General features: G+C 45.4%; 1 protein-coding gene across 1 annotated transcript in view; it reads left to right on the top strand.

Moving 5' to 3' along the window:
* Positions 1 to 14,200, top strand: part of LOC116356901 (serine/arginine repetitive matrix protein 1-like) — a 51,247-nt gene that overhangs the window by 18,244 nt on the left and 18,803 nt on the right. Inside the window, exon 3 of the mRNA XM_031803663.1 lies at positions 2,111 to 2,950. Coding sequence (XP_031659523.1) covers positions 2,111 to 2,950 — 840 coding nt within the window. The remainder of the gene's footprint in view (positions 1 to 2,110; positions 2,951 to 14,200) is intronic.

Here is a 14,200-nt window from a genome sequence, read left to right as displayed (position 1 = left end):
GCCATGGCTCCTAGCGAGCCTGTACTTCTCTGTTTTTAACCCAGTAAAGCTATGATGTGGCAGTTTGAACTCAGTAAAGTAAAGGTTGTTAAGTTCAACTGACCCTGGTGCCCACAGAGCCATCATCCTTCCTGCTAGAGTGGTGTCACCCTGTCTGGCCCTGTGTTCTATCTTTATGAGTGGAAGTGTCACCATCTACTGGAGTGTGTTGACATTGCATTTACGTGTGAATAATGACAGAGAGTCAATCAACTCTGAAATGCTATAGTAGACTATTGAAGATATATAGATCCTTACCTTTGATTATAAATGTAATGATTGTATACTTTAGCTAAAAGTGCTTAATTTATCCAGCAGGGAATGAGTGTGTTCTGTTTCATTTTGCTTGTTACTTTTTAAAACAGTTTATTTTGTTTATTTTTTACTTCACCATATTATGGTGCAGGTTTGGGAACCTAGAAGAAACAAGGTGTGTCCTGAGTTTGCTCCCATCCTTTTGTGTTCAGCTGTGTGTGTGTCATTGTCCTCCTTGTGTTTCTGTGTCTTCCCTGTTTATCTCTTCTTTTTAATGGCTCACCTCTCTGTCTCTCTCTGTCTCTCTCTGTCTCTCTCTGTCTCTCTCTCTGTCTCTCTCTCTGTCTCTCTTCCTCTGTCTCTCTCTCTGTCTCTCTCTCTGTCTCTCTCTCTGTCTCTCTTCCTCTGTCTCTGTCTCTCTCTCTGTCTCTCTCTCTGTCTCTCTCTCTGTCTCTCTCTGTCTCTGTCTCTGTCTCTGTCTCTGTCTCTCTCTGTCTCTGTCTCTCTCTCTGTCTCTCTCTCTGTCTCTCTCTGTCTCTGTCTCTGTCTCTCTCTCTGTCTCTCTCTCTGTCTCTCTCTGTCTCTCTCTCTGTCTCTCTCTGTCTCTGTCTCTGTCTCTGTCTCTCTCTGTCTCTCTCTGTCTCTGTCTCTGTCTCTCTCTCTGTCTCTCTCTATGTCTCTCTCTGTCTCTCTCTCTGTCTCTCTCTGTCTCTGTCTCTGTCTCTCTCTCTGTCTCTCTCTGTCTCTGTCTCTCTCTCTCTGTCTCTCTCTTCCTCTGTCTCTGTCTCTCTCTCTGTCTCTCTCTTCCTCTGTCTCTGTCTCTCTCTCTGTCTCTCTCTTCCTCTGTCTCTGTCTCTGTCTCTGTCTCTCTCTCTGTCTCTCTCTCTGTCTCTCTCTGTCTCTGTCTCTGTCTCTCTCTCTGTCTCTCTCTGTCTCTGTCTCTCTCTCTGTCTCTCTCTCTGTCTCTCTCTGTCTCTGTCTCTCTCTCTGTCTCTCTCTGTCTCTCTCTCTGTCTCTCTTCCTCTGTCTCTGTCTCTCTCTGTCTCTCTCTGTCTCTCTCTCTGTCTCTCTCTGTCTCTCTCTCTGTCTCTCTTCCTCTGTCTCTCTCTGTCTCTCTCTGTCTCTCTCTCTGTCTCTCTTCCTCTGTCTCTGTCTCTGTCTCTCTCTCTGTCTCTCTCTGTCTCTCTCTCTGTCTCTCTTCCTCTGTCTCTCTCTCTGTCTCTCTCTGTCTCTCTCTCTGTCTCTCTTCCTCTGTCTCTGTCTCTCTCTCTGTCTCTCTCTCTGTCTCTCTTCCTCTGTCTCTGTCTCTCTCTCTGTCTCTCTCTCTGTCTCTCTTCCTCCGTCTCTCTCTCTGTCTCTCTCTGTCTCGCTTCCTCTGTCTCTCTCTCTGTCTCTCTCTCTCTTCCTCTTTCTCTCTCTGTCTCTCTCTCTGTCTCTCTTCCTCTGTCTCTGTCTCTGTCTCTCTCTCTGTCTCTCTCTGTCTCTCTCTCTGTCTCTCTTCCTCTGTCTCTCTCTCTGTCTCTCTCTGTCTCTCTCTCTGTCTCTCTTCCTCTGTCTCTGTCTCTCTCTCTGTCTCTCTCTCTGTCTCTCTTCCTCTGTCTCTGTCTCTCTCTCTGTCTCTCTCTCTGTCTCTCTCTCTGTCTCTCTCTCTGTCTCTCTCTGTCTCTCTCTCTGTCTCTCTTCCTCTGTCTCTCTCTCTGTCTCTCTCTCTCTTCCTCTTTCTCTCTCTGTCTCTCTCTCTGTCTCTCTCTCTGTCCCTCTCTCTGTCTCTCTTCCTCTGTCTCTCTCTCTGTCTCTCTCTGTCTCTCTCTCTCAGCATCTCCAGTTGTCAGTGCATGGGCTACGGGAAGAGCTGAGAAGTCATAGAGAGGTGAACAGTCGTCTGCAGCAAGAGAACTCGGGATCTCACACAAACATCTCCACTCACACCGGCTCGAACCGAGAACTCCATATTGAGGACCACCGGGCTGGCATCAGCCCTGGACACAGTCCTGGTCTGGGCCCCAGTCACCTCAACAGCCCTGGGCAAAGACATAGCCCCGGCCCTGGTCTAGGAGTCAGCCCCAGACACAGCCCCAGTAGCACCTACAACCATGGGCCCAGAAACAGCCCTGTCCATCCCCATAGCCCTGGGTACAGCTCCAACGTCAGACACCACCAAGCTGACATCCACAGCCCTGGGCACAACTCTGGGCCTGGCCCCAGATACAGCCCTGCTAACACTCTCATCACCTTGTCTAGAAAGAGCCCCAGCCACCTCATCCACAGCCCTGGCCGTTGCCTCAGCCCTCCCAGCAGCCCATGCATGGTCCCTGGGTGCGATGGCTTCTCCTCTCCCCCTCCCCTGGATCTGACGGAGGAGAACTTCAGCCGGCTGCAGTCAGATCACGAACGGCAGGGCAAGGAGCTGTACCTGCTGAGGAAGACCCTGGAAGAGATGGAGCTGAGGATTGACTCCCAGAAACAGACCCTAGGGGCCAGGGACCAGTCCATCCAGAGGTTGCTGGAGATGATCCAGGGAGGAGGGAGGGGTCAGCGAGGCGAGAGGTCAGAGATAATCACCATGGCAACAGCACGCGAGGAGGCGGAGTACCAGGTGGGTCATCTGGAGGAGCAGCTGGACCAGAGGGAGAAAGAGAACCTGCATTTGAGAGAGGTGTGTGTTTCTTTGTGTTTGTCACTATAGCTCAGTGGTTCCCAAACTTTTTTTGGCCCACGACACCATTTTGATATAAACATAAAAAGTCTCGTCACCAAGCAATTATCTAATTAACAGCCAATGTTCACATTAATGTGGTGCGAGGGAGTCAATTCAAAAACATTTTAACAGTATTTCGGATTGTCTTCTCAACTCACCATCACATCATTTTAATGTATGACAGATATGAGCTGACGAAGGGTACCATGAGTTTCATGATGCTTTCAAGACAAGGCCAAATCATGACGTCGGTGATCTTCAGGTCGGAAAGTATGAGCTCTAGAAAGAAGGCCCGTATTCCCGAGTTGGAATTCCCAGTTGGATGACCATTCAAAAGATTTTTCCCAGCGAGTCCTTGTTTTTTTCCTGAGTTACTAGTTCGGAAGTCGAAGATTTCCAAGTTGTTTTGAACGTGGCATTAATGGGTATTCACTTTGAGTCAGGAACCAAAACTCCTCTTTAGTGACCAGTGAATGCATTCGGTCACATGACAGCTCAATCAGCTGTTCGATTTCACTTACCGGCATAGCAACTCTGGCAGCAGGTAGCCTAGTGGTTAGAGTGGAGGGGCGGCAGGTAGCCTAGTGGTTAGAGTGGAGGGGCGGCAGGTAGCCTAGTGGTTAGAGTGGAGGGGCGGCAGGTAGCCTAGTGGTTAGAGTGGAGGGGCGGCAGGTAGCCTAGTGGTTAGAGTGGAGGGGCGGCAGGTAGCCTAATGGTTAGATTGGAGGGGCGGCAGGTAGCCTAGTGGTTAGAGTGGAGGGGCGGCAGGTAGCCTAGTGGTTAGAGTGGAGGGGCGGCAGGTAGCCTAGTGGTTAGAGCGTTGGACTTGTAACCAAAAGGTTGCAAGATCAAATCTCTGAGCAGACAAGGTAAAAATCTGTCGTTCTGCCCCTGAACAAGGCAGTTAACCCACTGTTCCTAGGCCATCATTGAAAATAAGAATTTGTTCTTAACTGACTTGCCTAGTTAAATAAAGGTAAAAATAAACTGATCCAGGATCACAGGCCAACGGATTGGGAAGTAGGTCCCAAAGTGCTCTTTCAAGCGTTGGAGGTGAGCAGTCATCACTCATGTGGGATACTTACTGTACTGATGCTGTTTTCTGTTAGAAACATGCACAGCTGAGGGAAGGGGGCGTGGTTCGCCTTTGAAAGACTCTCTCTCCAATAATAATTATTTCCTGATTTGGTCACACATCTGTAAAATGTTTTGGTGTTTCCCCTGCATGCTTGCGTTCGTTCTGCTTCTCAAATATGTTACATCGGCAAGGAGACAGATTCTTTTTTCATTAAACAGAAAGTTTACCAGTTTTCTTCTCCATTGTGAATGACAACACTTCCTCTCTTCTCCATTGTGAATGACAACACTTCCTCTCTTCTCCATTGTGAATGACAACACTTCCTCTCTTCTCCATTGTGAATGACAACACTTCCTCTCTTCTCCATTGTGAATGACAACACTTCCTCTCTTCTCCATTGTGAATGACAACACTTCCTCTCTTCTCCATTGTGAATGACAACACTTCCTCTCTTCTCCATTGTGAATGACAACACTTCCTCTCTCAATGTGAAAAATCTTTCCAACACTCCCCCTCGATAACCATCAAGTCTCATTGGGAAATAGGATATTGTCATGCTCTGAACTCATATCTCCACATAGCTTTGTGAACAGGCGTGAGCGCAGTGGATATGGTTTGATGTAGTTTACAATCAGTTACCTGCTGCAGTATATCTCTCTTCTGTGCTCAGCTGTTTTGCCAGCAGTTAATCTCGGTATATCATACAATGTGTCCATATGGCAGAGGTAGACACATTCATAACTCGAGTACAGAGGCCTACCCACCGTCCCACCATAGATGGAGCCCCACCATTCGATCCCATGGAATCAGTTTTTTTGTCAATATTGCCATGCAGCACACTGAACATCCCCTGTGCCGTTTCGTGAGACAGAACAATATATCCTCGTTATTAGCATCCCCCGACAAAAGTCAATGCATGGGCATCTCGGCCCTCACAGCTAACGGACATTTGGAGAGCATGAGCTGGGGAGTTTTTGAGTCGTTCAGTCAGTTTCCTCTCGATTGCTAGCAATGGCATAAATTATTAGTTTAACAGTGTTGTGTGACATGTATTGGTGTGCGTTTCTGTGTCTTCTGCCTCCCCACACATTGTTTTTACCATATCGATTGCGGCCGGTAATATCAAAGTCTCTGTAATAGTGTGTGGTTTCATAGCGTAGCCTGCCTAGCCATTCACCGTGGGAATGATTCAACAGTGTGTGGTTTCATAGCGTAGCCTGCCTAGCCATTCACCGTGGGAATGATTCAACAGTGTGTGGTTTCATAACGTAGCCTGCCTAGCCATTCACCGTGGGAATGATTCAACAGTGTGTGGTTTCATAGCGTAGCCTGCCTAGCCATTCACCAAGGGAATGATTCAACAGTGTGTGGTTTCATAGCGTAGCCTGCCTAGCCATTCACCATGGGAATGATTCAACAGTGTGTGGTTTCATAGCGTAGCCTGCCTAGCCATTCACCGTGGGAATGATTCAACAGTGTGTGGTTTCATAACGTAGCCTGCCTAGCCATTCACCGTGGGAGTGATTCAACAGTGTGTGGTTTCATAACGTAGCCTGCCTAGCCATTCACCGTGGGAATGATTCAACAGTGTGTGGTTTCATAACGCAGCCTGCCTAGCCATTCACCGTGGGAATGATTCAACAGTGTGTGGTTTCATAGCGTAGCCTGCCTAGCCATTCACCAAGGGAATGATTCAACAGTGTGTGGTTTCATAGCGTAGCCTGCCTAGCCATTCACCATGGGAATGATTCAACAGTGTGTGGTTTCATAGCGTAGCCTGCCTAGCCATTCACCGTGGGAATGATTCAACAGTGTGTGGTTTCATAACGTAGCCTGCCTAGCCATTCACCAAGGGAATGATTCAGGTGCTGCCTTTTCCCTTGATCTAAGGGAGCTCTCTGGTTGAATTGTATCTTTTAGATTTTAATAATTTTAATTTAGATGTTTAAAATTAACCACATTACAATGATTTTGAGATACGAATACAATATTATACTATATATACAGTACCAGTCAAAAGTTTGGACCCTCATTCCAGGGTTTTTAATTGTACATTTTCTACGTTGTAGAATACTAGTGAAGACATCAAAACTATGAAATAACACATATGGAATCATGTAGTAACCAATACATCAAAATATATTTTATATTTGAGATTCATCAAAGTAGCCACCATTTTCCTTGATGAACAAGCATAGGCTATTAATATATATATTTTTTTATTAGCTAGGTAGCAAGCTAGCAAACGTTACCTAGCTAATGTTAGCTTGATTATACAAAGTCCAGCAGGTAGCCTCTGTAGCTAGCTAGCTAAGAGCAGTCAGCTGAAATCAATCTAGCTAGCTACTATAACGAACATGCAAAGAAAGGTAGCTAGCTATATTTGTTGATGGAAGGTTTGTTACAAAATAAACTTCAGCCATTAGCTAGCTAGCTAGTTAGAGCCAGACAGCTGAAGCTAGATACGTCCAAATGACAGTCCTACATTTTTCCACTGAACATAGCTAGCTAGCAACTGTACATTAACATAAACTCACTCACTTTTGTACATCGCCTTGGTCCGTACAATTGACCTTATTTCAGCTCCCCAAAAACATAATACTTCCAAATCAACTGTAATGTTAATACCATTGTAAAGCACAATTTCTAAATAAATGACACGACCTCCACGCTGGCCGTTTCTGCATAATTCAAGAAGGCAACGAGCCCCGTCGGGTCTTTTAAAAATAGTGGGTGGGGAAGCGAAACTAATAGAGAGAAGGAGAGATGTTGTGTGGGAAAATTGCTCTTTTTCACTCGATCTGTCCAACTTATCACCTTATCACCTTTAGAATGTAAATAAAACGCTATAAAGAGTTTATATAATGTGTCATTACATTATTTACCTATTGGAAGGTGCTAAAGTGATCTTCCGAAGTAAAGCGGCTTTGAGAATGATGATCGCTTGCAGTGATGATGCAAAAAATGACCCCCTTACCCCCGTCACTGTCCATTTCTTACCCCCGTCACTGTCCATTTCTTACCCCCGTCACTGTCCATTTCTTACCCCCGTCACTGTCCATTTCTTACCCCCGTCACTGTCCATTTCTTACCCCCGTCACTGTCCATTTCTTACCCCGTCACTGTCCATTTCTTACCCCGTCACTGTCCATTTCTTACCCCGTCACTGTCCATTTCTTACCCCGTCACTGTCCATTTCTTACCCCGTCACTGTCCATTTCTTACCCCCGTCACTGTCCATTTCTTACCCCCGTCACTGTCCATTTCTTACCCCCGTCACTGTCCATTTCTTACCCCCGTCACTGTCCATTTCTTACCCCGTCACTGTCCATTTCTTACCCCCGTCACTGTCCATTTCTTACCCCGTCACTGTCCATTTCTTACCCCCGTCACTGTCCATTTCTTACCCCGTCACTGTCCATTTCTTACCCCGTCACGGTCCATTTCTTACCCCGTCACGGTCCATTTCTTACCCCGTCACTGTCCATTTCTTACCCCGTCACTGTCCATTTCTTACCCCGTCACTGTCCATTTCTTACCCCGTCACTGTCCATTTCTTACCCCGTCACTGTCCATTTCTTACCCCGTCACTGTCCATTTCTTACCCCCGTCACTGTCCATTTCTTACCCCGTCACTGTCCATGTCTTACCCCGTCACTGTCCATTTCTTACCCCGTCACTGTCCATTTCTTACCCCCGTCACTGTCCATGTCTTACCCCGTCACTGTCCATGTCTTACCCCGTCACTGTCCATTTCTTACCCCCGTCACTGTCCATTTCTTACCCCCGTCACTGTCCATTTCTTACCCCCGTCACTGTCCATTTCTTACCCCCGTCACTGTCCATTTCTTGTTTTTTAACAACGAGAGAAGTGCTACACCTGGTGGAGAAAGAAATAGTTGCTTTATGCGTGCTGTACGTTACGCGTCATGATGTAACAGAGGGTCCGTTTTTTCAACTTTTCTCCAATACTATAGAGCCATTACCATGTCAATCAACGCGTGAACAGAAACCTAGTTCACACCCCCGATTTTGAAGTCAACACAGACGCTACAGAAAACATTCATATGAATGTTGCAGTTGCACACATTTGTACGGAATGGGGTGAGTTTACGTTAGTTCAAAACCAACACCAAACTTTGGACAAATTGTCACGCTGCTACCTTACTATGCATGCAATGGGCTTTTGCAAGCTAGCTACTCCATAGTCCAGGTAAGAGCTAGCCACATTTCACTGTCAGACAGAACACAACTCAAACTCTGTTGTGCACTGACTGTAGTGCGCAAATACATGCTTGATAGCATCAGAAAAACTCACCAGTTTAACATCCAAAATACATTCCAGTATGCTCCTTCTCCGGTCTTCTTGACATTTACATCCACATCCACACCACAGGTGTGCTGATCAACAGTGCCAAACTAACAACTCTGCCACATGCTGGATATGGTTCAACTCTGCCTTGCACACCTGTGTGAAGCTAGTCACAATAAGGATTAGCCACAATAGTGGAATTTGCAGTTCGCTTTCAAATTTAGTACATTTCTTATTTATTTAACCTTTATTTAACTAGGCAAGTCAGTTAAGAACAAATTCTTATTTACAATGACGGCCTGGCAAAGGCCTCCTGCGGGGACGGGGGCTGGGATAAACATTTAAAATACATTCAATAAAAATATAGGACAAAACACACATCACAACAAGAGAGACAACACTACATAAAGAGAGACCGAAGACAACATAGCATGGCAGCAACACATGACAACACAGCATGGTAGCAACACAACATGACAACAACATGGTAGCAACACAACATGACAACAACATGGTAGCAACACAACATGGCAGCAGCACAAAACATGGTACAAACATTATTGGGCACAGACAACAGCACAAAGGGCAAGAAGGTAGAGACAACAATACATAACGCGAAGCAGCCACAACTGTCAGTAAGACAGATTGAGTCTTTGAAGAGATGGAGATAAAACTGTCCAGTTTGAGTGTTTGTTTGTTGTAGCTCATTCCAGTCGCTAGCTGCAGCGAACTGAAAAGACGAGCGACCCAGGGATGTGTGTGCTTTGGGGACCTTTAACAAAATGTGACTGGCAGAACGGGTGTTGTATGTGGAGGATGAGGGCTGCAGTAGGTATCTCAGATAGGGGGGAGTGAGGCCTAAGAGGGTTTTATAAATAAGCATCTACCACTGTCTTGCAACGGGTATACAGAGATGACCAGTTTACAGAGGAGTATAGAGTGCAGTGATGTGTCCTATAAGGAGCATTGGTGGCAAATATGATTGCCGAATGTTAAGGAATATCTAGCCGCGAGAGAGCACCCTTACCTGACGATCTATAAATTATGCTCTGTAATCTAGCATGGGTAGGATGGTCATCTGAATCAGGGTTAGTTTGGCAGCTGGGATGAAAGAAGAGCTATTATGATAGAGGAAACCAAGTCTAGATTGAACTTTAGCCTGCAGCTTTGATATGTGCTGAGAGAAGGACAGTGTTCTGTCTAGCCATACTCCCAAGTACTTGTATGAGGTGACTACCTCAAGCTCTAAACCCTCAGAAGTAGTAATCACACCTGTGGGGAGAGGGGCATTCTTCTTACCAAACCACATTACCTTTGTTTTGGAGGTGTTCAGAACAAGGTTAAGGGCAGAGAAAGCTTGTTGAGCATTTGACACAAAATCCGGGGAGGAACCAGCTGAATATAAGACTGGATCATCTGCATATACATGGAGGAGAGAGCTTCTTAGTGCCTGAGCTATGTTGTTGATATAAATTGAGCTTGGGGGCTAGGATCGAGCCTTGGTGTACACCATTAGTGACAGGCAGTGGCTGAGACAGCAGATGTTCTGACTTTATATACTGCACTCTTTGAGAGGTAGTTAGCAAACCAGGCCAAAGACCCCTCAGAGACACCAATACTCCTTAGCCGGCCCACAAGAATGGAATGGTCTACCAGGACAATATTGCTTAGAATCAAAATAAGTGACAGTGGTTCAAACTTATACAGATACACTGCCCTCCTGAATTATTGGCACCCTAGGTAAATAGGAACCACAATTGCAGTGAAAAAGGTAATTGTTTATCAGCTTGATCTTACATTCAAAATATCATATCAATCTAACCTTTAATTTAGTTAAAATTGTAAAACTAAAATAAACTCATCAAGAAAAAATGATGACCTGAACCTCATTGAAATCCTGTGGGGTGATCTGAAGAGGAGAGTCCACAAGCGAGGACCAAGGATCTGGAGAGTTTCTGTATGGATGAATGATCTCAAAGCCCTTCCTATGTGTTCTCCCACCTCATCAGACATTATAGGAGGCGACTCAGAGCTGTTACCTAGGTGATAGGATGATGTGTTCTCCCACCTCATCAGACATTATAGGAGACGACTCAGAGCTGTTACCTAGGTGATAGGAGGGTGTGTTCTCCCACCTCATCAGACATTATAGGAGGTGACTCAGAGCTGTTATCTAGGTGATAGGAGGGAGTGTTCTCCCACCTCATCAGACATTATAGGAGACGACTCAGAGCTGTTATCTAGGTGATAGGAGGATGTTCTCCCACCTCATCAGACATTATAGGAGACGACTCAGAGCTGTTACCTAGGTGATAGGATGTTGTGTTCTCCCACCTCATCAGACATTATAGGAGACGACTCAGAGCTGTTATCTAGGTGATAGGAGGGTGTGTTCTCCCACCTCATTTTATTTATTTATTTATTTTACCTTTATTTAACCAGGTAGGCAAGTTGAGAACAAGTTCTCATTTACAATTGCGACCTGGCCAAGATAAAGCAAAGCAGTTCGACAGATAAAACGACACAGAGTTACACATGGAGTTAAAACAAACATACAGTCAATAATGCAGTATAAACAAGTCTATATACAATGTGAGCAAATGAGGTGAGAAGGTAAAGGCAAAAAAGGCCATGATGGCAAAGTAAATACAATATAGCAAGTAAAATACTGGAATGGTAGTTTTGCAATGGAAGAATGTGCAAAGTAGAAATAAAAAATAATGGGGTGCAAAGGAGCAAAATAAATAAATAAATAAAAATTAAATACAGTTGGGAAAGAGGTAGTTGTTTGGGCTAAATTATAGGTTGGCTATGTACAGGTGCAGTAATCTGTGAGCTGCTCTGACAGTTGGTGCTTAAAGCTAGTGAGGGAGATAAGTGTTTCCAGTTTCAGAGATTTTTGTAGTTCGTTCCAGTCATTGGCAGCAGAGAACTGGAAGGAGAGGCGGCCAAAGAAAGAATTGGTTTTGGGGGTGACTAGAGAGATATACCTGCTGGAGCGTGTGCTACAGGTGGGAGATGCTATGGTGACCAGCGAGCTGAGATAAGGGGGGACTTATCAGACATTATAGGAGGCGACTCAGAGCTGTTATCTAGGTGATAGGAGGGTGTTCTCCCACCTCATCAGACATTATAGGAGGCGACTCAGAGCTGTTACCTAGGTGATAGGAGTGTGTGTTCTCCCACCTCATCAGACATTATAGGAGGCGACTCAGAGCTGTTATCTAGGTGATAGGAGGGTGTACTATGTACTAAATGCAGGTGTGCCAATAATTGTGACATGCATGTTTTCGAAAAAAATGTCAGAACAATTTTAAATCAATGAAAGGTTAGATTCATATGATATTTTCAGTTTAAGATCAAGCTGATAAACAGCAATGACATATTTACCTAGGGTGCCAATCATTCAGGAGGGCAGTGTAGTAGAACCATGCCATATTTGAAGTAGATAATGGTAAACAAGTTTGGGATGTTGAACAGCCCTTTTAGCTGTGGTATATACCGGAAGGTTGCAAGTTCAAACCCCCGAGCTGACAAGGTACAAATCTGTCGTTCTGCCCCTGAACAGGCAGTTAACCCACCATAGGCTGTCATTGAAAATAAGAATTTGCTCTTAACTGACTTGCCTAGTTAAATAAAGGTAAAACCAAAAATATATATATATACCACACCCCCTCTGGGTGTCCCGTTCTGACCTTAGTTCCTTTGATTTGTCTTTGTTTTTGTATGGTCAGGGCGTGAGTTGGGTGGGTTGTCTATGTTCTGTTTTCTATGTTGTGTTTGCATTTGGCCTGGTATGGTTCTCAATCAGAGGCAGGTTTCGTTAGTTGTCTCTGATTGAGAATCATACTTCGGTAGCCTGGTTTCCCACTTGTGTTTGGTGGGTGTTAAATTTCCGTGTCAGTGTTTGTTCCACACGGAACTGTTTCGGTTGGTTATTTCACGTGTCGTTTATAGTTTTGTTTCAGTGTTCGCTTGGTTTAATAAAGAGCATGAACACGTACAGCGCTGCGCATTGGTCCTCCGATCCTTATTACTTCTCCTCGTCAGAGGCATGAACACGTACCACGCTGCGCATTGGTCCTCCAATCCTTACTACTCCTCCTCGTCAGAGGCATGAACACGTACCACGCTGCGCATTGGTCCTCCGATCCTTATTACTACTCCTCCTCGTCAGAGGCATGAACACGTACCACGCTGCGCATTGGTCCTCCGATCCTTACTACTCCTCCTCGTCAGAGGCATGAACACGTACCACGCTGCGCATTGGACCTCCGATCCTTACTACTCCTCCTCGTCAGAGGCATGAACACGTACCACGCTGCGCATTGGTCCTCCGATCCTTACTACTCCTCCTCGTCAGAGGCATGAACACGTACCACGCTGCGCATTGGTCCTCCGATCCTTACTACTCCTCCTCGTCAGAGGCATGAACACGTACCACGCTGCGCATTGGTCCTCCGATCCTTACTACTCCTCCTCGTCAGAGGCATGAACACGTACCACGCTGCGCATTGGTCCTCCGATCCTTACTACTCCTCCTCGTCAGAGGCATGAACACGTACCACGCTGCGCATTGGTCCTCCGATCCTTACTACTCCTCCTCGTCAGAGGCATGAACACGTACCACGCTACGCATTGGTCCTCCGATCCTTACTACTCCTCCTCGTCAGAGGCATGAACACGTACCACGCTGCGCATTGGTCCTCCGATCCTTATTACTCCTCCTCGTCAGAGGCTTATTTTCTTTATTATAATGTTGTCTTAGAATGTTGCATAGTCACCTTCTGGTGTGAAAAACATGGAAATTAAAATTTAAAAGCAAAGTTTTATGTGAGAATAGGTATTGGTCTGAAGCCGAAAAAAAGAAAGGTAATTCACGAGCACCACAATGCCTATTCCACCCATGCTCTACAAAGGTTTTCCAGCACACAGCTTTGACTTACTACAGTAGCTATGTTGGTATTGTACTTCAAACTATGTGTTGGCAAGTTGCTTAGGATACACACCTTCTCAAACAACCTAATTCATAATCTTCTGAGGGATACTGGACTTTACAGTGTCCTGATCTTAAAATGATTAATACCTGTGTGTGCATGTGTGTGTGTTTTATATATTATTCTGAGTAAAAATATAACCGCACAATTTGAAGTGTTGGTCCCGAGGGGGCGCTAGTGAGCAGCAACATGTGAAGACTCGTTTTCTCGGTGCTCAGATCCAGGGCGAACAATTTACTATTAATAATTGACCAACACCTTGCCCACCGTGTTCATTTAGTAACATTTATTTTGGAATCAAACCAAATTCACTAACCTGGCTTTTCTTCTGCCTTTTAATCATAAAATGTTGAGACAACAGCTGCCGTGGGCCACAAAGGAGCAGGCCTCTGCTGAAGCCTCGGGCTCAACTGACATGGACTCTGATTCCCCACGACCTAGCCATGATAATGGTGGTTATCATTAAATCTGAACAGACATGACACCTGTCTGAATAGCCTGGAAGATTCCTTCCAAGATTCCTTGGTTCCTTCCCCAGGCATCATTGTTTCTGTTTCATGTCTGTGTGCTGTTCGAGTTTCTTGTTTTGTATTATGTTCCGTTTATGTATTAAAACACTCACTCCCTGAACTTGCTTCCTGACTCTCGGCGCACATCATTACAGAATGACGCATCGCCAAAGGCGATAGCCAATATCACAGCATCATTATCTCAGACCATAGCCCTGTCCAGCTACATATCCGCTTTCCGGACAGTACTGTGTCACAACGCACGTGGCGACTTGACCGACTACTACTATCCTGTAGTGTCTTTAAAAAATA

Source organism: Oncorhynchus kisutch, linkage group LG24, assembly GCF_002021735.2.
Source record: "Oncorhynchus kisutch isolate 150728-3 linkage group LG24, Okis_V2, whole genome shotgun sequence".
Lineage (NCBI taxonomy): Eukaryota > Metazoa > Chordata > Actinopteri > Salmoniformes > Salmonidae > Oncorhynchus > Oncorhynchus kisutch.
The sequence above is the reverse complement of the archived record's forward strand: the minus strand, read 5'-3'. Positions and strand labels throughout refer to the sequence as shown.